Genomic DNA, 26,102 nt, shown 5'->3' with positions numbered 1-26,102 from the left:
GGTGATCAAGGGTTAAACATTGTCCAGGATAAGACCATCAGATAAAGGAGAATAAGGCCATTCGATCATGGCTGATTTATTAACCCTCGTACCACCATTCTCCTTCCATGTCCCTGTATTCCAGACTCACCATACTCTTTCCTAAAAAAAAATTCGGAGTTTAATTCGGCGCTATGTGTAAGAAGTTTGTATATCTCCCGTGGACATACGGGTTTTCTCTCACAATCCCGTCAGTAGGTTAATCGGACATTGTAAATTCTCCCGTGATTAGGCTAGTGTTAAATGGGTGGGTTGCTGGGCGTTCTGGTTCGGGCTGGCAGGGACTGTTGCCCGCTGTAACTCTAAATAAATAAAGGATGAAGACATAGCTCGCAGGTCTGGCTGGGCGCTTCCTCCAATTTCCGAGAAAACAGAGGTATGACATACAGAGAGGGGTAAGAAAGGGTTGCGAAACGAGAGTTGTCGTCAGATACTGCCACAAAGTTAGATCCCTGTAGACTGGTTAATTAAATCAACATTAGCGTTTGAAAAGAGATGTTGGAAAAGAAAATAGAGGAAATGGCATATAATGACAGATTAAACACAGGTTTTCTGGACTAAATTATCTTGAAGTTACACTAGAAAGCCCCTGTAAAACGGTCGATATTCTGGGTGAAAGTTGGGGATTGGTTAAAACGGCTGCTAATAGCCAGGTGCATTAAATGCCATCCTGTGATGCCGCATTCTGTATCTTGGGTAGGCTGGTAACTGGGGTTCAGAAAGAATACAAGTTAGTGAAAAAGCTGCGTGGGCTCGTCGGAAGAAAGCGAGCGCGAACGGCACTGCACCACCATCCCTGTATGCCGGCAACGCGGCCGCTGCCCATGCGTGAGTTCGGGGACAGGCGCATACGCATGCGCAGATCCGGTTGGGCGCCGGGAGCGGAGCGGAGCTGAGAGGGTCGGATCTATTCCCGCGACGATTGGAATGGTTCATCCAACACGCGGTTCCCGTTCGGTAGGCCCGCTCGTTCTCATCGTTACCGCCTCTTTTTGTGATGGGTGCCGTGGCCGAGAGCCGGCTGTCAGGGACCCGATAGGCCGAACGGTCCCTACCTGCGCTGGCGGCTCCCTGTCACTGGTTGCCCGAGGCCCCGGGCTCTTCCTCTGGTGCTGCCGGGTCCTGGAACCAGTCCTCTATTAACCCGCTAGGAGAGGGAGGCAGTAGCATGTAATGTCAGTAAATGCATCTGCTTTTGGTTGAAGGATGTGGGTGCAGAGGTTAAGAAAAAGATCAGAGAGCCTACCCGTGTGGAGTTACTAGTGAAAATCAAATCGACTATAACATCAAAACAGGTCTGACTCGGAGCCTGGCCCTAGTCTCTCCCATCGTGGGAAACACTGCACTGATTGGCAACCTCAGCCAATAAACCAAGAGTAGTTGCAAGCCAATTAACCTTTCTAACAAACACTACTTTCGCCATCAGTCACAGGAAGTAATTGGGTATTTGAAGTGGCTAAATGAATTTTAATTGGTAAGCAAGAGGAGAGAACGGACTCAACAGATGGACACGTGATCCTAATACTAGCGTGCAAAGGTGTTTTTGCAAAACCTTTCTGGTTTGCAGTTAAAAGCAGAGAGTGAGTGTTTAGTCTCATTGAATGAAACTTTAACTCAGTTGCTCTTATCTGTGTTGTAGGATCTGATAAGTATTTCGAAAAGCTTTTATTGTTATTTCAGATTCCCAATATCAGTACAATGTTACTTTTGTGTTGTAATGTGTGTGTAGTTTATTAATTTAACACTGCTGTTCTGCTGAAACGGTGGGGGGGGGGTGTTGATGCAGGTGAAAATATTGGACTTCACTACCATGAAGCAGTGTGATACATTTTGAAAAGGGTGCTGCCACTTGTGGTTAGAGTGGAAAATTGCAATACATATTCCCGACCGTAGTGGAAAGCAGACTCCAATCTCAATGACTCTCTTCAACAGATGTCCATCAAAATCAGGATGAGAGAAGGGAATATTGATGAAGGTAAAACAGAAAATGATGAACATCAGAGAAACAGCGTTTCAGTTGTTGATTTGTTCTTTAATCAGTACTGGCGAATCTCATTGCGCAAGTTGACACAATCAGCATACACTGTGAAGTCAACAGTACCACTCTGGAGTGCTGGGCAGAGGTCCAGAACCTGCACTACAGTGTGGTACATGAAGAATCATTGCCTGAATTCTCACCTTTGAAAGAGAGAAACTGCAATGTTCCACGCTGCATGGTGAAAAATATAAAGCTATCCCGAAATAACATTTATCTGATGTGTGTGTTGGGAGGAAGCTAACATTTACTATAATAGAAGTACATAGGACAGTCTGTGCCAACTATATAAACCTACACCACAATCCATCTTTCTTTCACTGTTTTTCTTTCATCCATGTGCATACTTAAGAATTTTTTTAATTGCCCATATTGTGTCAGCCTTTACCACCACCCTCAACAGTACATTCCAAGCACCCTTCACTCTTTTGTGTAAAATATTTACCTCTGATATCTACCCTATATTTTTCTCCACTCAGCTAAAAACACATTCTCCAGTATTGGCCAATGCCACCCTGGGAAAAAGTGCTGGCTTTTCACTCTCTCTATGTCCCCCATAATCTTATACACCACTATCAAGTTGCCTCATTCTCCTCGGTGTCCCTGTTGCTATTGAGAGTCCGAGAGCAACCTCCTAATAGCGTGATTGCTCCCTTCCTGTTTCTGACTCGGTAGACAATCCATCCACGTTCTTCCCTTTCTACACCGGTGATACTAGCCCTGATTAGAAATGCCACTCTCTAACCCTTTTTTTGTGACTCCCTATCCCTTTTGAAACATCTGAAATTCTGGAACATCAACCAGCCAATCCTGCCCTTGTGCCAGCCAAGTCTTCATAATGACCACAACATTATAATTCCATGTACTGATCCATGCTCCAAGTTCATCACCCTTGTTAATACCTTTCACACTAAAGACATTTCAGCCTATTCAACTGATTGCATTTATGCCCTGTCCACTGCCTATCTTTTCTCTCATGTTGCATCTTACTAGAAAACTATCTGACCCATCACTTTGGTTCTCATTCTCCTGCCAAGCTAGTTTAAACCTTCACCAACAGCTCTAGTTAACCTACCAGTAAGGACACTGGTCCCTCTTGAGTTCAAGTGTAACCTGTCCCTTTTTATAACAGGTCATACCTCCTCACAGTGTGGCATGTGGCCGAGTAGTTAAGGTGTTGGACTAGCGATCTGAAGGTCGTGAGTTTGAGCCCCAGCCGAGGCAGTGTGTTGTGTCCTTAAGCAAGGCACTTAACCACACACTGCTCCAGTCCACCCAGCTGAAAATGGGTACCGGCAAAATGCTGGGGGTTAACCTCGTGATAGACTGGTGTCCTATCCGGGGGGGCGCGGGGAGTCTCGTATTCTCAGTTGCTTCACGCCATGGAAACCAGCATCAGCACTGGCCTGATGAGCCTATAAGGCTCGGGGCAGACTTTAACTTTATACCTCCCCAGAAGAGATCCCAGTGATTTGCAAATCTGAAACCTTGCGTCCTGCAGCCAAGTGTTTCTCTGTCATGTCATCCTAGTCTTACTCTCACTGGCATAAGCCACACGCAACAGTCCAAATATTATTGCCCTTGAGGTCCTGCTTTTTAGATTCGTTCCCAAGTCCCTATATTCATTCTTCAGGGCTTCATCCCTTTTCCTAGTTATGTCGTTGGTAACAATGTGTACCACAATTTCTGGCTGCTCATTCTTCCTCCTTAATAATGCCGTGGACTTGATTTGAGATGTTGAGACCTGGGAAGCAATGTATCATCTAGGAGTCTCATTCTTCTCATAACCTCCTGTCTGTTCTAATCAATTAATCTATATTACTGCTCTTAGTCTCCTCCAGCTTCTGAGTCACAGAGCCAGACTCAGTGCCGGAGACTTTCCCCTAGTAGGTTGTCCCCTCCCAACAGTATCCAAAACTGTATACTCGTTATTGAGGGAAACAGTCATAAGGGTACCCTGCACTGACTGCCTATTCCCTTTCCCTCTTTTGATGGTCACATAATTGCCTGCCCTCTGTAACTTGGGTATGATGCCTCGTTATAACTCCTTTTTATCAGCCTCTCAAATGATCCGGAGTTCATCCAGCTATAATTCCCTAGTCTGCAAGGAGCTGCAGTCAGATGTACTTCTTACAGGTGTAGTCATCAGGGATAATGGAGGACTGCCTGACTTCATACATCCTGTAAGAGCAACTTGCCACTGCCTTAGCTATCATTCCCTCAGATCTACCCAAGAAATAAGAAGGAAAAAGGCCTTACCAGAATCTCACTTTAGCTGCCACACACTTACACCACCTCTTCTCACCGAAGCCACTTGAACCAAAACCTTAAGGTTCGTGCTCTTACACTGAACTCTGTACACAATGGCTGCTCCACTTGAGCTTCCCTTTTTGACATCTCCTGCCCAATTAGCAAATTTGCTAATCAATGAGAATTGCTCTTAAATCCTTCCCACTCTCACTCCTGCAAAGTGAAGGTACACTATTAGAAATTTTGGGTAAGATGGGAAACAGTCGTCCAGGGTCACACCTATTCTTACTTTGAGAATTCTGTGCTATGGATAAGAAAGAGTTCCATTTTTGATGTAATGTTAAATTCACTGTACATTCCACATAAAGTACTTAACATTCACCTATCAAACTTCCTTTCTTGTCCTCTCTGCAAAGATTTCATCCAAAATCTTTCCTTGTATTGAAGACAACAGCATGAGATGGAACAGATTACTTCTGGGATGTACTTGAACTTGGCTTCATAGAAATCTGTTTCTTTTAATGTATAACATTTGTTTTTTTTTAAAGCTATCTCTTAGATAATGGATATTCTACAGATTGGCATGATTGTGATCTGCATGTGTTTGACTGCATTCAGGCCTTCTATTGGTCAAAAGCAAAACTTGGATTCAAGTCTAGAAATCTGTATCCTTTTGTGGCATTGATGGGTTTTGCTAGCTCTGTAATGTTCTCTAACTGGACTGTCTGGACAAACATGACAAAAGATTGCCTCCTGGGGAAGCAAAGTTGCAGTAGATGTGACCATTTATATAGTGAGCCATTATTCTGTCCTCTGGGTACAACTATAACCCCTGGTTGTACTAGATGCCTGTGTCATTTAAAAAATAACAGGTTCCATTTGCTCAACACTGATGCCATCCCTCTCCCTGGCATGTGAAAATCCAAACTGGATGTGACGCTGAAGTTGTGAACTGTTTGACCCCAATCTAAGGGTCAGACCTCAGATAGTGAGCAGCCTGTGGGTACTATTTAGCTTTGCATAAAAAAATGACTGAGGTGCTAGAGGATGCTCTTGGAGGATTTCCTGCTATAGATGTTGCCTGACTTGCTGAATTCCTCCAGCTCCAGTTTCCAGCAACTGCAGTCTCTCGTGTCCCCATCTTGGTAAAACAGAAACTTATTTATGATTGCATGTGGGGCTGTGAATAAAGAAATAGAAACATAGAAAATCTACAGCAGAAGGCAGGCCATTCGGCCCACAATGCTGTGCTGAACATGTCCTTACCTTAGAAATTACCTAGGGTTACTCATAGCCCTCTATTTTTTAAGCTCCATGTACCTATCCAGGAATCTCTTAAAAGACCCTATCGTATCTGCCTCCGCCACCGTCGCTGGTAGCGAAGAATAAGCCTGGGGTATTGTAGCATAATGGTTAAGTTTTGTGCAGTATGCTGGATGATTGATACAGATGCATGAGTTTCACTCTCATTATTGCAATTGGGGAATTTATTTTCAATTAATGTAAATTTGAAATTGTAAGGGAAAGCTCGTCTCAGCGATAGCAATTGTAAACTGTTTGGATTGTCAGAAAACCCAGTCTGCTTGAGGGTAGGGAATTTGCTGTCCTTGCCCATTTTGTGACAACAGCTTGACTCTTAATTGTTTTCTCACTTAAGAGGATAGATGCTAAATGTTGATGTATCCAACAATGTTCATGCACTGTGAATGAAGAAAAATCTCTATATTCTGTTCTAAAACTTTTCCTGAACGACAATGGTTTTTAGATAGGAAGCTGTTTGAAACTAAACGCAAAGACCAGATGCATGCATTGAAGAACATGATTGAATTAAATGACATAAATCAACAGTACAAGATTATTGATATCATGTTGAAAGGACTATTCAAGGTGAGCAAAATGCTTTGATGAATTGCACAACTTTTATCAATCTTTGGTCTCCACAAACAAACGTTCTGCCCTAACCAAAACCCTGTCTCCCCAGCCACTCAGGTCAAACAAGACAGTTTATTTCTTTCTGTTCTACTTGACCACACTTTCCCATCATCAAATTACCTACTTCTACTTTCATGACACCACCTTTCCCCAACCCAAACACTCCTGAAATTCTGGTTTTATCTTACTGAGTCTTGACAATGAATCTAATGAGTTTTTCCATTTTAAGTCATGGATTTTGAGCCTTAAAATTTTGCTGCCAGTTTCCTAATCTACACCAGCCAATTCATCACCACCTTCAACTGACCTACAGTTCTTCATCAGCTAATGGGTCACTTGTAAAACTCTTGTCATGGCTCTGGAACTCCATCTTACCTTAGATTTCTCATTTCTCCAGTTCTGGCATCACCCTATTTTTATTAAACTCCCCAACACTGATTCAATGCCGAGCCATTAAACTTTGAAACTTGCTTCTCAGATTGCTCATGTCCAACCAATATTATAGTTTTTCTAAGAATCTACCAGGCAAGGTAGTGCATGTTCTCTAATGCTTGGTATTCAAGATGAGGTAGCAAATTGGATTAGACATTGGCTTTGCGAAAGAAGTCAGAGAGTGCTCGTAGATGGTTGCCTCTGACTAGAGGCTTATGACTAGTGTGCCACAGGGATCAGTGCTGGGTTCATTGCTAATTGTCATCTATATTAAGGATCTGGATGATAATGTGGCAAACTGGATCAGCAAATTTGTGGATGACACCAAGACTGGGGGGTGTAGTGGATAGTGAAGAAGACTATCAGAAATTGCAGCGAGATCTGAACCAGCTGGAAAATGGCAGATGGAATTTGATGCAGACAAAGTATGTTGTTGCACTTTGGGAGGACGAACCAGGGTAGGTCTTACACGGTGAGTGGTAAGGCACTGAGCAGTGAGGGAGAACAGAGGGATCTGGAAATACAGATCCATAATTCCTTGAAAGTGACATCACAGACAGATGGGGTTGTAAAGAAAGCTTTTGGCACATTGACCTTCATAAATCAACGTATTGAGTGCAGGAGTTGGGATGTTATGTTGAAATTGTATAAAATGCTGTTAAGGCATGATCTGGAATATTGTGTGCAGTTTTGGCCATCCACTTACAGGAAAGACGTAAATAAGTTTGAAAGAGTGCAGAGAAAATTTACAAGGATGTTTCTGGGATTAGAGGAGCTGAGTTATAGGGAAAGGTTGAATAGGTTAGGACTTTATTCCCTAGAATGTAGAAGATTGAGGGGAGATTTGAAAGAGGTATATAAAATTATGATATAAGGTAAATGCAAGCAGGCTTTTTCCACTGAGATTAGTGAGACTACAACTAAGATTATGGGTTAAGGGTGAAAAGTGAAATGGAGCATGAGGAGGAATTTCTTCACTCAGGTGAGAGTGTGGAACCAGCTGCCAGTATGAGTGGTGGATATGGGGTCGATTTCAACATCTCAGAAAAAATTGGATAGGTATATGGATGATAGTGGGATGGATGGCTATGATCCAGGTGCAGTTTGATTAATGGTTTGACACAGATTAGATGGGTTGAATGACTATTTCTGTGCTGTAGTGTTCTATGACTATCTTTCTAGTTGTCTCTCATTCAACTAGAATTTTTTCTTAAAATCTACATCTCTGCTCTACTACCTGAAATGATGGAATGTCAAATTTTGTTTGAAAATTACCTGGATAAGTCCCATTTTTTATGTCAAATGAGATAAACAATGAAAGTTGTTGGAATCTTTTAAAACAGCATGAGGTGATGCAACTCCTTTCAAACTCCAATAGTTGGTCCATTGTTCCTATTGATCTTTATGTTTTTTTTTTATTCATGTCTCTTCCAGTAAATATTGAGTAAACTGCTTCGGTTGGTGCATTGATTTCTTTCTCCTCTTTGCACTAACCCCTTGTAACACCAAAATTGATCAATCCCAGCTCCCTTTGAATCCAGAGTGATGGCATTTAATTGTAAAGGAAGGTATGGAACATTGGAAACTATATACACTCTATCTGTTGCAAGAAGCCGCACCAAGTCAAGAAGGCTTGACCAAAAACTATTAATGTCTATAGATGGTCATGAAAGACAAAGCTGGTTTAGCTGTACATCATCACAAATCTCTTTCACACTGGTTCCCAATTTTTTTTTTTAATAGAACTATCTTAGAAGTTATCAACTATCAGTCCAAATGAAACAAATCTTCCTTAAAAATTAGAATCCAGTAAAGGACACTAATACAAAGTTCACTTCAAAACAGGTTTCAAAATAAGTCGGAAAATACCAGATTCTTCAATTAAACAGATAGATTTCTATCCATTCCAGGTACTGGAAGACTCCAAGACAATACTGATTGGTGCTAATGTGCAAGCTGATGGGCCACTACCTCACGATGAGAAACTCAAAGATGGTAGATATAGTTTGAATATATATATTTTCCTTATGTTTTATAAAACTTATATTTTAAAAAGTTATTTTGTCCCTTGTTTACAAGAGGTAGCAGCATGGTCCATTTGGGTAGTCCTTGTCACTGAGAAAATTCATGTCCCACGCCAGAGACTTCAGATTCTGTTCTAAGACGTTGCTCATGTAGTGAAGTATCAAGGGAAAGTGGCACTTCCTGAGGTGTGATCTTTGTCCTTTCAGGTTTGAACTGCTGGGACTATCTTAGTTGAGTGGAAACATTATTAGAGAATTTTAAAATCATTCAGAGAAAAGGGCTTGGTAGGCTAGTGATTAGGGTTCATCGATTTTAAAAAGTCCAGAAAGTGGAGAGACAAAGATAGAGGAGAAGGAGCTGACTAACAGGTCACAATACCCCAGCACATACCCTCTTGCCCTCCAAACTTCCTTTCCCAAAATAAACAATTTAAGCTTTTTTCTCCTTTCAGGCATAGAATTTCAAATTAGTCTAAAAACCTGAGGCAGGGGAGGGCAATACCAATTTGGATCTCCAAGTTTGATCACTATCCACTGATGTCTAATGGGAGACATTAGTGGATAGTGATCAGACATCTGACTGACTCCAGCAGATGAAATGTTCTCCAGAAAATATGGGGATGAAGAATAAATCTCAAGCTTACCAGAAGCATCCTCATCGCGAGAGTGAGATAAAGTTACTGGATGTAGATATTGGCTGATTATGTTCAACAGTCATAGCTCCAACACTTGACTAAACCATCACCAGCATCTAAAAGTAAAGTACTTGTGTTTCCATTGCATCTTTTTCATATTAAGAGTTATTTAATTTCCATTCTGCCTTCTGGATGCCAGCACTTTCAGAAAATGTGTTAATGTCCAAAATGGAGTTCATCATATTTTATCCTCAGACGTGTCTGTCTCAGAGGAAATCTAGTGACTATTATGAAAAAGCTTTCTAACCGTGCGTACCAATCCTGTTTTATTTTTCAGCTTATTCCCACATTGTTGAAAACACAGCTTTCTTTGGGGATGTAGCTCTACGTTTTCCCAAGATTGTCCACTATTACTTTGATCAAAACTCCAATTGGAATAACTTAATCCGGTGGGGAATCAGTTTCTGTAACCAAACAGGAGTTTTTGATGGAGGCCCGCATACACAACTTCTAAATCTGGTGAGCAAGAAGAGAGGGTTTGTTGGTTTTGTTGTTGATTAATGGAACTATTTGCATGGATATAATACTACAGTGTTAGGTTCAAATACAAATCCAGGAGGAATTATTTTATTCTGATAAAATGGGTACTTAGTTATCCATTCAGCCGAGGAAAACACATCTGGTACCTCCTAGTGGAAAATTGCAGAAATGAATTTGCAAATGTTAGAGTTACCCATCTGCCTAACTGTTGTTTTAGAAAGAGTTTTATTTAGATAACTTGAGTTATTGTGATGTGCTACAATCACTGCGTCAACTCTCGCAAAACAGACAAACAGCTTATTTAACAATTTATGTCCTACATAAAGCCCAGTGTACCTTTCTTTATCTGACCCTATGACCAGACACAGTGTTTAAGCTGGTAGAGTGCCAGAGACCCAGGTTCTGTCCTGACCTTGGGTGATCCCTGAGTAGAATTTGCATGCTCTATTACCGCATGGGTGTCCTTCAGGACTTTTGTCTTCCTTCCACTTCCCAAAGTAAGCTAATTGGCCACTGGAAAGGCTCCTGTTGTGCACATGAGCAGTAAAATTTAAAGTGTGGAAATGGGAATAGGAATTAAAATGGTTGGTCACCAGGAAATTTGTCGAGCAGAGGTGCTCGACAAAGCGGACCCCAATTTGCGATGTACCGGATGGACAGCCCTAACAGATTCGCAGGTGAAGTATTGCCTCACCTGGAAGGACTGTTTGGGGCCCTGAATGGAAGTGAGGGAAAAGGTGAATGGGCAGGTGTATCACTTTGGCCACTTACAGAGATGAGTGCCAGGAGGGAAATTAGTGGGGAGGGACAAAAGGACAAGGGAATCACAGAGGGAGCAATCCCTGTGGAAAGCGGAGTTTGAGGTTGGGAGGTAAAGATGTTTGGTAGCAGGATCCCTTTGAAGATGGCGGAAGTTGCGGAGAATGATATATTGGATGCATATGTGGAGGCTCGTAAGGACAAAAAGAACTTTATCCCTACTAAGGCGGTGGGAAGATGAGGTAAGCGTGGATGTCCAGAAAGTGGAGGAGATGTGGGTGAGGGCAGCATCAATGGTGGAGGAATGGAATTTCCATTCTTTGCAGAAGAAGACATCTCTGATGTCCTGGAAGGAAAGCCTCATTCTGGGAACAGATATGGCGGAGAAGGAGAAAAGGGAATAGCATTTTTACAGGAAACAGGGTGGGAAGAGGTATAGTCAATGATAGCCATGGGAATTGATAATTTTGTCTCTAGTGATGGAGACATACAGATCTAGAAAGGGGAGGGAGGTGTCAGAAATGGACCAAGTGAATTTAACGTGGAAGTTGGAGGCAAAATTGATGAAATTGACAAGCTCAGTAATGGGTGAAGGAAGCAGCACCAATGTAGTCATCAATGTAGCAAAAGAAGGGTTTGGAAGCGTTACCAGGGAAGGCTTGGAACGTGGACTGTTTGATGTAGGCAACAAAATGGCAGGCATAGCTGGGGCCTATGTGGATGCCCGTGGCTATCCTTTGAATTTGGATAAAATGGGGGGTGAGGACCAGCTCTGCCAGATGGAGGAGGGTGGTGGTGGAGGGGAACTGGTTGGGTCTTTTGTCGAGAAAGAAGCGGAGAGCTTTAAGGCCTTTTTAATGGGTGATAGAAGTGTATCAAGACTGGACATCCATGGTGAAAAAGAGGTGGTCAATGCCAGGGAGTTGAAAGTCATTGAGAAGATTGAGAACATGTGAAGTGTGGTGGATGTAGGTGGAAGAGACTGAACCAAGGAGGACAAAATGGAGTCGAGATATGAGGACACAAGTTCAGTGGGACAGGAGCAGGCAGAGACAATGGGCCTGACCAGATGGTAGATTTATGTATCTTAGGTAGGACCACCTATTTGACCACTTAAATGTTATGCTAATTTCTGCATACTGACCATGATTAAACATGTCAAACCAGTTCAAAGGACAATAAAGACCTGACCAAAATGAGCAACCTCAGTGTTACAGGACTTGAGCATTTTCCGGGAGGCGCCGACCTATGACCATCACGTGAATATGTGAGGTCTGTGACTGGCTACATAAACAAGTGCATTGAGGACGTCACCATATTTAAGCACATCTCTGTGAGGGTTGTTGCTGACAGCAGAGCTTCAGACACAACTGAGAGATTGGGATGTTGTCTTCAGATCGGAAGATAAGACGGCTGTCAGGTCAGCAAGAGCTGTGCTTTCCCGTACCATCAAGAAGGCAAAATGGGATTATTCACAGAGAATATACAGCCATTTCTACAACACCAGAGACATGAGGTGAATGTGGCAGGGCATTCAGACCATATTGGACTACAAATCCTCCCTGAGCTATAACGAAGTGACGGTTCTCTTCCTGATGGGCTTAATATCTTTTTCATTCAGTTTGATGCCCCGATCGATGTGCTGGTGAGGAAGGCTCCTCTTCTCCTGAGGAGCAGGTACTCTGTCAGGGTCAACCCACTTGAAGCTGTAGGGCCTGATAACATACCGGTCGGATGCTGAGGGACCGTGCAGTCCAGTTAACTGAGGTTTTAACAGACATCTTCAGCATCCCTCTGGAACAGTCCACTCCCCCCTCAGTCTTCAAACTGGCGACCATCATCCCAGTACCCAAGAGGGTGACAGTAATCTGTCTTAACAATTACTGCCCAGTGGACTGACCTCAACAATAATGACGTGCTTTGAGTGGCTGGTTATGGATCGCATTAAATTCCATCTTCTTACTATATTGAATCCTTTATAGTTTGCTTATCACTCAAGTCAGTTCAATGATGATGCCATAGCCTCTGCACTCCACTCCATCCTATCCTACCTAGAGAATGGTGCCTCATGCTGTTTATCGACTTCAGCTTGGCATTTAATATGATCATCCCTCAGAAGGTGGTGGGTAAACTGTCCTCGTCAGATCTCAACAGCTCTCTCTGTGACTGGATCTTGGACTTCTTGACAGAAAGGCCACAGTCAGTCCATCTTGGCAGGAACATCTCTAGCTCCATCACACTGAGTGCTGGTGCTCCCAACTGCATGCTCAGCCTGCTACTGTTCACATTGCTGACACATGACTATACTGCTAGATCCATTTTAAACCAAATCAAGTATGCTGTGGTTGTTCTCATCAACGATGAAGATGGCATACAGGGAGGAGGTGGAGTGGCTGTTAGAACGGTGCTAGCACAGCAACTTGAGTCTCAATGTCGATAAGACCAAAGAGATGGTTGTGGGCTTTAAGAAGGTGCTGGCTGACCATTCCTCACTGCGCATACGCGGCTCCTCTGTGGAGAGAATTAGGAACGTCGTTTCTGAGAGTGAATATATCTGATGATGTTCACCTGGTCCCTCAACTCCATCTCTTTGGTCAAGAAAGTACAGCAGCATCTCCACTTTCTGAGACAAGTGAGGTAGGTAAGGCACACCCAACCCATTTTAACTAAATTTTATCGGAGCACCATTGAAAATGTCCTGACCAGCCGCATCACTGTTTGGTATGTGAATTGTAAGGCATCTTGACTGCAAGTCCCTTCAAAGGATTGTGAGAATCATCAGGGTCTCTTTTCCAGGATTTATCATTTATGAGGATCCTTTCTTGGCATTATTTTTGAGCCCTCCCATCCATTCATCAGTGTCTTTGACACCTTGCCATTAGGCAGGAGGTATGGAGCATTAGGAAATAGGGTTAGGATGAGAAAAGCTTCTTCATAAGATTACTGAGCTCCCTGCCACCACCCAGGTCTCACTATGTATGAAGCACCAGTAGCATTATACTGTTTACATTTTAACTTGTATATGCACCTTATTCTTTGTTAATTTGTGGTGATACTTTGTGTTATGCGTGTGAGTTATATGTACTATGATGTGCACCTTGGTCCAGAGGAATGTTGTTTTGTTTGGTGGTACACGCGTTTACAGTTGAATGACAGTAAACTGACTTGTTCCGTACAAAATGGAACTATCTGGCCTGATCCTCTTAGCTCCTAACAACACACACAAAATGCTGGTGGAACACAGCAGGCTAGGCAGCATCTGTAAGGAGAAGTACTGTGGACGTTTTGGGCTGAGACCCTTCGTCAGGATTTCAGTTAGTCCTGATGAAGGGTCTCGGCCCGAAACGTCGACAGTGCTTCTCCTTACAGATGCTGCCTAGCCTTCTGTGTTCCACCAGCATTTTGTGTGTGTTGTTTGAATTTCCAGCATCTGCAGATTTCCTCATGTTTCCTCTTAGCTCCTCATAGGTTATGTACATCACATTCTGATTCAAGCATGTTTGAAGTAAAATTATTATTTCTAGTTCTACTACAACATTGGTCTGAGAATTTCCAGATCCCAGCAACATCTAAGTGAAGAAAACTTTCTAAACTCCTTCCTATAACCTTGATTGTATGTCCCATACCTCTCATCTAAAAGAATGTCCTTTCCCTGACCTAGAATCCTATAAATGTCAGTGTCCTCTGCTCCAAGTAAAGAATTTCAACCTAGCTTAATAACTTCCTCCATTTCTGTTAACATGTGGCTTCCCTACCTAAACCATCTACCCCACATGACAAAGGCAATGTCTCATTTGTAGCTTTTATATTTTATTGCTGGATTTGAAAATACACTTTTGATTGTCCTTTTATAACTGAGAGTGGAGTATTTAAAACTTTTAGATTTAAAACTGGAATGTAGAAGTCAGTGAAATATAAAAGCATTAAATCCTATTTTTCACTTTCTTTTCTCTCCTTTAGGCAGCAAATCACTATGGGACTAATTCAAAATATGTCATAATTTGAAATATTATAATTTCATACATATAAATGACCTGGATGAAAATTTGGATGGGTGGATTAGTAAATTTTTGGATAAATCCAAGGTTGGTGGAGTTGTGGATAGTCTAGAAGACTGACAAAGAATACAGCACAATATAGATCAATTGTAGGTATGGGCTGAGAAATAGCTGATGGGGTTTAACCCAGATAAATGTGAGGTGTTGCAACTCAGGGCAAATGCAAGAAGACATTACACTGTTAAGGGTAAGGTCCTTAACATTGTTGCTGAGCAGAGAGATCTTGGGATCCAACTTCATAGCTCCTTAAAAGTGGACACACAGGTCGATAAAGGATTAAGAAGGCTTATGAAATGTTTGCTTTTATTAGTTGAGGCATTGTGTTCAAAAGTCAGGAAATTATGTTGCAACTTTATAAAACTCTGCTTAGGCCATAACTTGAATATTGTGCACAGTTCTGATTGCCCCACTATAGGAAGGATGTTGAGGCTTTGGAGAGGGTGCAGAAGAGGTTTACCAGGATGCTGTCTGGTTTAGAGGGCTTGTGCTATCGTGAGAATCTGGATAAACTTGGATTGTTTTTTCTGAAGTGTCGGAGGCTGCGGAGATCTGGTAGAAGTTTACAAGATTATGAGAGGCATAGATAGAGTAGATGGGGAGTATCTGTTTCCCAGGGTTGAAGTATTTAATACCAGAGGGCATGCATTGAAGGTGAGAGGGAGTAAGTTCAAGAGGAATGTGAGAGGTAAGTTGTTTTTTACTCAGAGTGCTGGATGCCTGGAATGTGCTGCCTGGTATGGTGGTAGAAGCAAATTCATCGAGGCTTTTAAGAGATGTTTGGATAGGCACGTGGATGTAAGAAAGATGAAAGGAAATGGACATGGTGTAGGTGGGAAGGATTAGTGTTTGGATGTTTCTGATTTGCTTTCAGGCTGGGTTCCTGTGCTGTCCTCTTCTATGTTTTATGTTCTTTGATTAGATTTTAACCATGCATATTCCATAAGAGTTCCTAATTATTAATCAAAAACATATTCTTCTCGCCATGTATGATACTGATTCATCCATTAACTAATTAATGAAACAAGATTTCTGATTGCAATAATGTAGATATAAGTATTTCTAACATGTTTTTCCTCACTGTTCTCCAGATATAATAGAGGAACGACACTGATGGTAGAATTAAAAGCGTTGTGAGACATACAAAGGATCAGCTTATTTTTTTTTAAAAATCATCTTATTTGCTTTTATTTCGGAGAACCAATTGCAGTAATTTTAATACTTCATTAAGAAATGTATGGTATAGCTTTCTTTTGGTCTTACTTTGATTACTTTTGCATATTCACTGTAATTGATACATCATTCTGATGGATGTAACACTAAACATTCTGAGATCAAATTCTGATTTTCCACTTCCAGCTGCACCCACTCAAACAACCATCCCTGATCGCCATTCAGCACTTAACATTAGATGGAAAACAAATTAATTTGTACACAGTTAAAGTCATGCATTTCAATTCTGACCTCAGATCTGTCGTATAAGGTGATCTCTTTACCTCACAATCTATCTTGTGATTTTGCCAATCTACCAAGTCATCTACTTGCACTGCACTTTCTCTGTAGCTGTTATACTTTTTCTTGCACAGTTATTGTTTTAACCGTGTACTACATCAATGCACAGTGTAATGAATGAATCTGTATGAATAGTATTCTAGACAAGCTTTTCCCTGTTTTTGGTGTACCAATTCCATGAGCTCTGCCTTCCACACGAGATGCTCAACTGTTACAGCTAAGTACATTATATCAACCATTCTGTCCTGCAGGGAAAAACAAAAAACGTAGAAAAGGAAATCCAAAAGAATTAACAATATGTACCAAGTTAGATTCCTACCCCTTGGTGGTGAAAAGCTATCCAGGAAATTGCACATTGATCACGTTTATGTTAACTCAATGTATACTGTTGTATAAGACACAATATTGGTTCCTGTTATCTGGGAAAAGAACTGTCCAAAATATCCTGTATAGTGATACACCACAACCTCTTTGTGTCTCAGTCTGGAATATTTGTTTAGAAATCCATCCACTTAATTACTTTACATCTTTTTAATGGGTCTTTTTAAATTGTTCACTGCTTTAACTTAAATTTACATGCTGTAGATCTCTGTGACTGTACGTCTAAGTGATTTTCCTTAAATTGAGAATCACTGTTGCCGTTGTTGTCAGAATCCAATGTGGGGACCAAAGTTAGATTCCATGATCTAAATGGGTCTCCTCAAAGACCTGCAGAATGATAAACTCTTTGATCATCGAAGACTTATTCTGAATGATTATTTTACAATGACCTAATACATCGCTTATTTTGGCCACAGCTTCACACCTTTGGACATAGATCATCATTGGTTCTGATGGAAGGATCTCTTTCAGAAATATTAGCTTTCAGACAAAGTATTTTTAATAATTTATGCTTCTAAGACCTATCAGTTTTTGCTTGTTGTCATGTTAATATTTTAAAGTGTGAGACTGAGAGTGCAGCATTTATAATGTTCCTTGGTTTTTTTTCCTATTCAACAGATGGCACAGGAGCTAGGGATCAGTGAAAAATCTCCTGACTATAAAAACCCATTTAAAGATGAGAATAATGATGTAAGTACTAATTTTCAGTTTCTCTGCTTTTTATTTATTTTATTTAGAGATACAACACAGAGGAAACCCATGGGCACATAGGAAGAATATACTTTTTTTTTTACAGAGGACACCAGAATTGAACTCCAAACTCCAGTGCCCCGAGCTGTAATAGTGTCACGCTGTTATGTAACCAGTAACAATGAATATAGAATAGAGTCAAGATTTTACAAACAAACATATAACATTTATTAAACTCTGCTCAACAATAGCGAAAAGTATTCAAACGACTAACTTAACCGGAAGTTAACTGCTTTACGGCAACTCTGGAACAGTTCTTAAAGTGTTAAATTCAAGCACAGTCTTAAAGTGGTAAATTTGAACACAGTCTTAAAAGGAGTAAATTCGAAAGTCCAAGTGATTTATACAGTCAATTAGAGACTTTCCTGAAGTAACGAATTCCTCGGTGACGTGACATTACTGCTGACCCCAGCTGAAATATGTCTTGTCTGAAGGATTCACGACGAAGGAAATAAAACAGTTTAAAGGAACTGACCTTTTTATTCGGGAGGATAGACACTGCATCAAACCTTCCTGCTCTGGCAAAGATAATCTCAGATGTAGGCCACTATTCTTGAACGAAGATTCAATAAGGTCGACCCTTCATAAAACCACCGAACGACACCAACTTTACTCAATCCTTCAGGTTCCGTACTTCAGTAAAGTCTTCACTCTCCGATACCTTAGATTTTAAAATTAAATCGAAGGTACATTAAACAAAACTGGCAGCGATTGGCGAAACTGCCGGCACACCAATTCTGTACCTTACAATAGAAAGTAAAACTCCACTTTAAAACAAAACTGCGTCATGAGACAAATACACAGCATAACGGAGTAACTGACAAATTAAACAACGAATCAACTGCGTAACAACAGGTCTCCCATTATATACCTGTTGAGAACATGTCATCATGTGACCTCACACTGGCGGGAAAATTACATCACCCCACCATCACAAAACCATTACATCATGCTCACAAGATACTCAATTACATCATGCTCATAAGACAGTCACAAAAATACCCATGAGATATGTAACAACACTAACTGCTATGCCACTGTGGCGCCTACTCTGGATATTTCTAGTCACTTCAAGTTTGAATTGCTTTGATGTTTAGACAGAGAGTGTTAGAAACCTGGAAACAGGTTGTTTGCCATCAAGCCTTTGAGTAACATCATGAAGTATTGGTGTTGGAATTCCAGAGCTTTGAGTGGTAGAATTTTAAAGCACTGCCACAAATTGAAAATGATTATGAGGCCAAAATTGGAGGAGCACTGACATTTCCAACAGTTTGTCAGGTTGGAGAAATTGGCAGAGGGAGAGGCAAAACCGCAAATGGATTTCAAGATAAGGCCAGGAATTTTCAAAACTGGAACCAAAGCAATGAAGGATGAATGATACTCAGTGGAAGTTATCGAGTGTTTGAGTTATATTGCACAGAAACAGACACTAGCCTACTGTGACCATGCCAATCATAAACTACATCTACTCCCATTTTTCCAACACTGCTCTTAGCCTTCTATGCCATAAGAATTCAAGGGTTCCTATAGATCCTTATTAAATGTTGGGAAGCTTTCTGCCTCTACCACTCCCTCCATATTACAACCAACAACTGGATAGAAAAAGAAGTTCTGATTCCCTGCAAACGTCCACCCCTTTTATGCTCTGATTTTTACATCTCTGCTATGTATGAAAATTTCTCAGAATCAGAATCGGATTTAATATCACTGGCATATATCATAATTTTTTTGTGGTAGTGGTACATTTTAATACATACTAATAAGCATATAAATTACAATAAGAAATATATATAAAATATCAGTAGTGCAAAATTAATGTGAAGTAGTGTTTATGGTTCATTGTTCATTTAGAAATCTGATGGCAGAGGGGAAGAAGCTGATTGGGTGTCTCAGGCTCCTATACTTTCTTGATGGTAGCAGTGAGAAGGGGGTATATCCCGGATGATGGGTCCTTAACAATAAATACAGCCTTTTTGAGGTATTGCCTTTTGAAGGTGTCCTGGGTGTTGGGAAGGCATTTACTTTTAGCAGTGTCCCTCAGATTTTTGCATATCTCCGTCATGTTCCCCTCTATTTTGTTCTGAGGAAAACAAAGCCTCAGTATCCAGTGTCTTTCTGAAAGAATGAGTTCTTCAAACATTCCAATTTTTTGATGCCAGGTTTCAGCATCTGTTGTCTCTTTTGCCTTCTTGACATATTAATCACTCTTCATATTGTCACTCAGGTCATTCAGTTTTAAGACTGACATAAGGCAGAGATTTTCCAAGCTACATACTGATAACAGAGCTGTCCTCTTGAACTTGCGTACTCTGTACACTCAGCTCCTTCAGCCTCTTTGGCTGTTATAATTGGTTAACCATCTAACTGAAAATGTATTTCTCTCCCTCTTTCCTCCCCCCCCCATCCCATACACTGTTCACCTCCATATCTGACTCATTTACTTGCCATTCCCTTTCCTCTTGATCATCACTTATTGCCTTTTCTGTCTCTGCCTCTCTGTTTCCCACATCCACAACCTTTATCAGTTCACTCTTCTTGCTCAACTCCAAAATAGAAGTCTTCCAAAACACTGAGTCCAAATCTATTGAATATTGACAGGCCTAGATAGAGTGGGTGTGAAGAGGATATTTTCTATTTTGGCGGAGTCTTAGATCAGAAGGCACAGCTGCAATATTGAAGGATATGCCTTTAGAACAGAGATGAGCAAGAATCTTTAACCAGAAGGTTGTGAATTTGTGGAGGTGAACAAAGATAGCTGTGGAGGCCAATTCATTAGGAATATTTTAAGTGGAGGTTGATAGATTCTTGATTAGTAAAGGTGTCAAAAGTTATGGGGATAAGGCAGGAGAATGGGGGTTGAGAGGGATAATCAATCAGCTATGATCAATTGGTGGAGCAGACTCAATGGGCCAATGGCCTGATTCTGCACTGTTGTCTTACGGTCTTTTCATAAGTGAAATGTTTCATGCTAAGAAACATCCTGGACTCTTTCCTGTGCAATCATTTCCTTCGCATATGGGTGCCGCAGAAGCGTAAGTGAATAGCATGACACTACTACAGCTTGGGGCCTTCCAGTGCTCAGAGTTCAATTCTGGCACTGTTCTGTAAGGGGTCTCTGTGCAAGCTCCCCGTAGAATGTGTAGGTGTTCCTAGGGTGCTCTAGTTCCACCCCCCACCACCCCCCCCACAGTCCAAAGGCACACCAGGTAGGTTAATTGGTCGTCGTAAATTGTCCCCTGATTAGGTTCGGGTTAATCTAGGTTGTGGGGTTGCTGGGGCGGCATGGCTTGGAGGGCCAGAAGAACCTACTCCGTACTGTATCACTAAACAAATAAACAAACCATAACTGCCTGCAGTACCAGTTGTGACCTAATTAATGGTTTATAAAGTTGTACCATATGGTTATATTCTATACATTGGCATAAAGGCTAGTTTCTCATGTTTTCTTAATCTCTGTATCTACTTGTGCTGCCACTTTAAAGGACCCTTGGATTTAATCACTGTGTCCCTGTATTCATCACTCTCCCCCAGATCCCTCCAATGCTTTGTGTGTATTTCAGCCTTATTAGTCTTCCTAAACTATATGACTTCACACTCCAGGATTAGATCTTGCCTGTCATTGTTCTGTCCATTTTGCCAACTCATTAATTTGTCACTGTCAACACCACCAATTTTTATGCCATCTGCAAACTTACTTATCATGTTTTCTGCATTCTACATCCACATCTAAATCATTAATGTCCGTGACAAATAATAAGAGTCCTAGCACCACTTCTTGTGGTTCACCATTGGTCAAAGGCTCTCTATCCAATTTACCCACTTGTGCCAGTCCTGATGCAGGGTTTCAATAGAAACATTGATAAACATTGCTTAACCCCCTGAACTCCTCCAGTAGATAGTTTGTTGTGTTGAATCCTGTGGCCATGGGCCTTTGGACTACTTTCCCCATTTATGACCTTGTTGAAGTTGTTTGTCTTTAGAATGCATTATCCACACTGCCCTCATTGGTGCACTAAATCGCCTCCCCCAAAGAAATTCAATCGAATGAATCAGGGTGTTCCCCTAACAAAGCTGTGCTGTTAAATACACGGTACAAACAGAGCAATGATACATTGGTATGGGTGATGAAGTAGGGTAGGTGAAAACTTGTATGGAGCTTAAGCACTTCTGTTAACCTGTTGGGCTGAGTGGCTTGTTACTTATATAACCGTTATACACTTAGCGGCCACTTTATTAGGTACAGGAATGGAACCCAGTATGGTGGTCTGTTGCTGTAGCCTATCCAATTAAAAGTTTGATGTGTTGTGTGTTCAGAAATGATCTTCTGAATATCCACTGTTGTAGTACATAGTTATTTGAGTTACTGTTGTCTTCCTGTGAACCAGTCTGGCCATTCTCCTCTGAACACTCTCATTAACAAGGGGTTTTCACCTACAAAACTGGACATTCCTTGTTCTTCACACCATTTTCTGGAAACTCTCGAGACCTGGCTGTGAAAATCCCAGGATTTAGCAGTTTCTGAAACACTCAAACCACGTCATCTGGTACTAACAATCGTTACACAGTAAAAGTCATTTACATCACATTTCTTTCCCTTTCTGATATTTGATCTGAATAACAACTGAACCTTTTGACCATGTCGGCATGCTTTTATGCATTGAGTTGCTGCTACATGATTTGCATTTATGCGCAGGTGTACCTAATAAAGTGGCTACTGAGTGTATCTCAGAAACGAGCCTGCTGTAGTAGTAGATGTAAAGACAACTATAGAGCTTTCATGTCAGAATCAGGTTTATTATCACTGGCATGTGACGTGAAATTTGTTAACTTAGTAGCAGCAGTTCAATGCAAAACATAATCTAGAAGAAAAATAAATAAGTAAATCTTATTCAGTATACTTTATACAGTATACGTATATTGAATAGATTAAAAATCTTGCAAGAAACAGAAGTACTAAATATTTTAAAAAATGAGGTCGTGTCCAAAGGTTCAATGTCCATTTAGGAATTGGATGGCAGAAGGGAAGAAAAGGGTATGCCCTGGGTGCTGAAGGTTGTTAATACTGGATGCTGCCTTTCTGAGACACCGCTCCTTGAAGATGTCCTGGGTACTTTGTAGGCTAGTACCCAAGATGGAACGGACTAAATTTACAACCCTCTGCAGCTTCTTTCAGTCCTGTGCAGTAGCCACCCCCCCCCCATACCAGACAGTGATCCAGCCTGTCAGAATGCTCTCCACAGTACATCTATAGAAGTTTTTGAGTGTATTTGTTGACATACCAAATCTCTTCAAACTCATAATATATAGCCACTGTCTTAACTTCTTTATAACTGCATCAATATGTTGGGACCAGGTTAGATCCTCTGAGATCTTGACACCCAGGAACTTGAAACGGCTCACTCTCTCCACTTCTGATCCCTTGTGAGGATTGGTGTGTGTTCCTTCATCTTACCCTTCTGGAAGTCCACGATCAGCTCTTTCGTCTTACTGGTCTTGGGTGCCAGGTTGTTGCTGCGGCACCACTCCACTAGTTGGCATATCTCACTCCTGTACGCCCTCTCATCACCACCTGAGACTCTACCAACAGTGGTTGTATTGTTAGCATATTTATAGATGGTATTTGAGCCATGCCTAGCCACGCAGTCATGTGCACTTAGAGAGTAGAGAAGTGGGCTAAGCACACACCCCTGAGGTGCGCCAGTGTGGATCGTAAGGAAGGAGAAGATGTTATCACCAACCCGCACAGATTATGGTCTTCCAGTTAGAAAGTCAAGGATCCAATTGCAGAGGGAGGTACAGAGGCCCAGGTTCTGCAACTTCTCAATCAGCATTGTGGGAATGACGGTATTAACTGTTGAGCTATAGTCGATGAACAGCATCCTGACATAGGTGTTTGTGTTGTCCAGGTGGTCTAAAGCCCCATGGAGAGCCATTGAGATTGCATCTGCTGCTGACCTTTGTTACCTGTGAAGTATCTGGAACTGTCCAGAAAAATTTTCAGTAACACAATTTTTATTTTTTTTTGTCACTCATCTGATTGTTCCATAATGCTGTGTCTGTTTACAGAATCACAGAATTATTTGTTAAACTTGCATTTTACATCTAATGATTCATTTTATTTACTGCAATAGGACCTTCTGGCCCCTTGAGCCATGCTGCTTCAGGGACCCTACAACCCTGATTAACCCTAACCTAATCATGGGCCAATTTTACAATGATCAATTAACCTACCTGGTATGTTTTTGGACTGTGGGAGGAAACTGGGGCACCTGGGGGAAAACCCAGCATTCCAAGGGGAGGACATAGAGAGACTCCTTACAGATAGCACCAGAATTGAACTCTGAACTCCAGAATGCCCCGAGCTTTGCTAACCGCTACGCTACTGTGGCACCCAAATTAGGTGTCTAAAGCCTAACAAATCTTTTCAAACACCAGAGTTTTTGTTTGCAAACTATCACTTCAAAAGCTGACTTTAGCTTTTCCCTAAAATCTTACAGTATAGTTTCTTTATTTACTGTTAATGTAACAAAGTAAAAACAAATTATTTCTCATTGTTAACCAATGAATCAGTGATTTGTAAAGCTGCAACATTGAGGGTGCTATTTAAAATGAGAAATGTTAAAAGATCCGATTCACAAATTGATCCACTGTCGTTTTGTATTTTAGTTTATCAACGATAATGATGCCTTTCGCAAAGCCTTGAAAGATGAGGAGAAAAGGAGGAAAAAAGAAGATAAGAGGAAGGAGCTTCGAAAAGGGCCAAGAATTACAAAGACAAGATCTGAATTATGACCCATTGAGCAACATGATAATTGTTGAGACTGTTAATATACTGTTGACTGGAGCTGCTAGAAATCTGTCACTGGCACCTATACAAGACTGAAGAAAATACTTTTAGCATGGCAGTAGCTCTTATGGATTTGCTGTCAATACCGCTGCTACCTTTAATTGAAAGAAGCAATGTCATTCTCAAGCCCACATTTGTTTTGATTCATATCAATAAAATGGGTTTGAATTATTGAATGTAATCCCTGAAATGTTGGTAACCATCCCAGAATCTGAGCTAAAAGGCTTTGAGTTCTTCCATTACTGTTAAGTAATGAACCTTAACAGTACCAACTCAATTGTGTATTACAAGTTGAACTGCTGGTTTTCCAATTTGAGAATAAAATGCAGGAATTTAAAAATATAATCCTAAGAACTGGTTTAAAATTCATCAGTCCTGTGTAATATACACAGAATTGCACTCAGAGGTGGGCCTTCTATCTCTATGGTCACCAAACGCTATATTTTTATTAAATTAATGAACAAAAATAGTATATCTATACATTTTTCTCCTCCTGTAAGATATTCTGCAAAATTTACATTTGTTCTATTATCTCTTTATAGTTTAAGTCAAATTCTGCTTCATAAATTCCTCTTAGGCCCCTTAGAATGCATATAAAGAGGAGTTCATTCATTCATTACCTTTTGAAGAGCCAAATAATCTTTTTAAAAATGTCTTCTTGGGAAATAAAATAACGTATACACTTAATGCAGCTAACATTCATTCCAGAAAGCAAAGGCTTGAGTTGTTGGTCTGTAGGAATAAAAACAAAATGTTGGGAAAACTCAACCTGTCAAGCGGCATCTATGGAGAGAGAAAGAAACTTTATGTTTCAGGTCAATGACCTTTCATCAGAACTAGACAAAGTTAGAAATAAAATGTTTTGAATTGCAGAGCAGGGGAAAGAATAAAGAGGTTTAAACTCTGTTACATATATCTCTTTGTTCTCTTCATTCAGCCTTTCCTACAACATGAAGCAAGTTTTATTTCCAATTCTTCCTCATTATGATGGGTCATTAAACTGAAATATTAACTTTTTCTCTTTAGATGCCTCTTCAACTGCTGGGTATTTCATTTTCTGTTTCTTATTCTCATTTATAGATCCCTCCATTATCTTACTCTTTATCTCTGTTCCTTCAGCAGCCCTGCAATCGTCGAAGATTTCTATGCTCCTCCATTGGCCTCTTTCATGCACACAGTTGACTTCAGTATTATTATCTATGGCTGACTTTACTTGAATTTCTGGCAGTTATTACAGATACCACTTTACCTCTCCACTTTTGAGATGTTCTTTAAGATCTACCTCTGTTCTGATATTATGTGCTTGTGACAATTTTTGATCGGTAATATTCCTGTATAATACCTTGGAATACTGTATAGGTTGCCACATAAGTGCAGGTTATCGTTGCAGCTGCTTGAACACAAATTCAAGGAACCTCTTTAGTAGTCTTTGGGATTTCTGAGCATGGTATCAATCTGACTAAAACATGCTTATCATGACTGCTTTCAGGGCATCTCCCAGGTGTGAGAGAAATATCTTAGTGCTTGGGTAAAGAAATAGATTTGTAGTAAATATAACAAATTTTATTATTTGCTAACATTTATGAGAATATATGGGGCTGAAGGATTAAAGAATAAACATGTCACTCATGAGATTCATAAAATGAAATTTTTATGTTGTAACGCATTTTATTTTCCAAATTTCACATCTTTTTATAGGTACCTTTTCTTAAGCCCTGGTTTTTTTTTTGCCCTTCACTGACTGCATCTCATTTGTTAAACCCTCTTGCCAGTATGCTGGGAAAGAAAGCCCAAAATAGAAATACAGTACAGATCTGTCATTGGAACTTGTACTTGAGATTCTTTGTTCAATTTACCTTGGTCCAGGTTTCCAAAAAATTCAGGATCTGGAAAATATTCCAGCTTTGTAAG

General features: G+C 40.7%; 1 protein-coding gene across 2 annotated transcripts; it reads left to right on the top strand.

Moving 5' to 3' along the window:
• Positions 1-307: 307 nt before the first annotated feature.
• On the top strand, positions 308-24,536 carry LOC140719385 (coiled-coil domain-containing protein 134-like). Of its 2 annotated transcripts, none has more exons than XM_073033992.1 (7): positions 308-415; positions 4,873-4,989; positions 6,090-6,211; positions 8,599-8,683; positions 9,685-9,866; positions 17,213-17,284; positions 24,011-24,536. In XM_073033992.1, exons 2-7 carry the CDS (start codon positions 4,887-4,889, stop codon positions 24,134-24,136), a joined length of 690 nt encoding a protein of 229 aa, XP_072890093.1. In that variant the 5' UTR covers positions 308-415; positions 4,873-4,886; the 3' UTR covers positions 24,137-24,536. The 2 variants fall into 2 exon arrangements, with proteins under 2 accessions (XP_072890093.1, XP_072890092.1); XM_073033991.1 differs by lacking the exon at positions 308-415 and adding an exon at positions 863-996.
• The last annotated feature ends 1,566 nt before the right edge of the window (positions 24,537-26,102 follow it).

Source organism: Hemitrygon akajei, chromosome 31 (assembly GCF_048418815.1).
Source record: "Hemitrygon akajei chromosome 31, sHemAka1.3, whole genome shotgun sequence".
Lineage (NCBI taxonomy): Eukaryota > Metazoa > Chordata > Chondrichthyes > Myliobatiformes > Dasyatidae > Hemitrygon > Hemitrygon akajei.
The sequence above is the reverse complement of the archived record's forward strand: the minus strand, read 5'-3'. Positions and strand labels throughout refer to the sequence as shown.

Excerpts from the sequence above, each read along its gene's own strand:
- LOC140719385 (XM_073033992.1), top strand. The coding sequence starts at position 4,887 with ATGGATATTCTACAGATTGGCATGATTGTGATCTGCATGTGTTTGACT. Across the intron at positions 8,684-9,684 it reads CGATGAGAAACTCAAAGATG|CTTATTCCCACATTGTTGAA; the intron begins GTAGATATAGTT and ends TTTATTTTTCAG. Across the intron at positions 9,867-17,212 it reads ATACACAACTTCTAAATCTG|ATGGCACAGGAGCTAGGGAT; the intron begins GTGAGCAAGAAG and ends CCTATTCAACAG.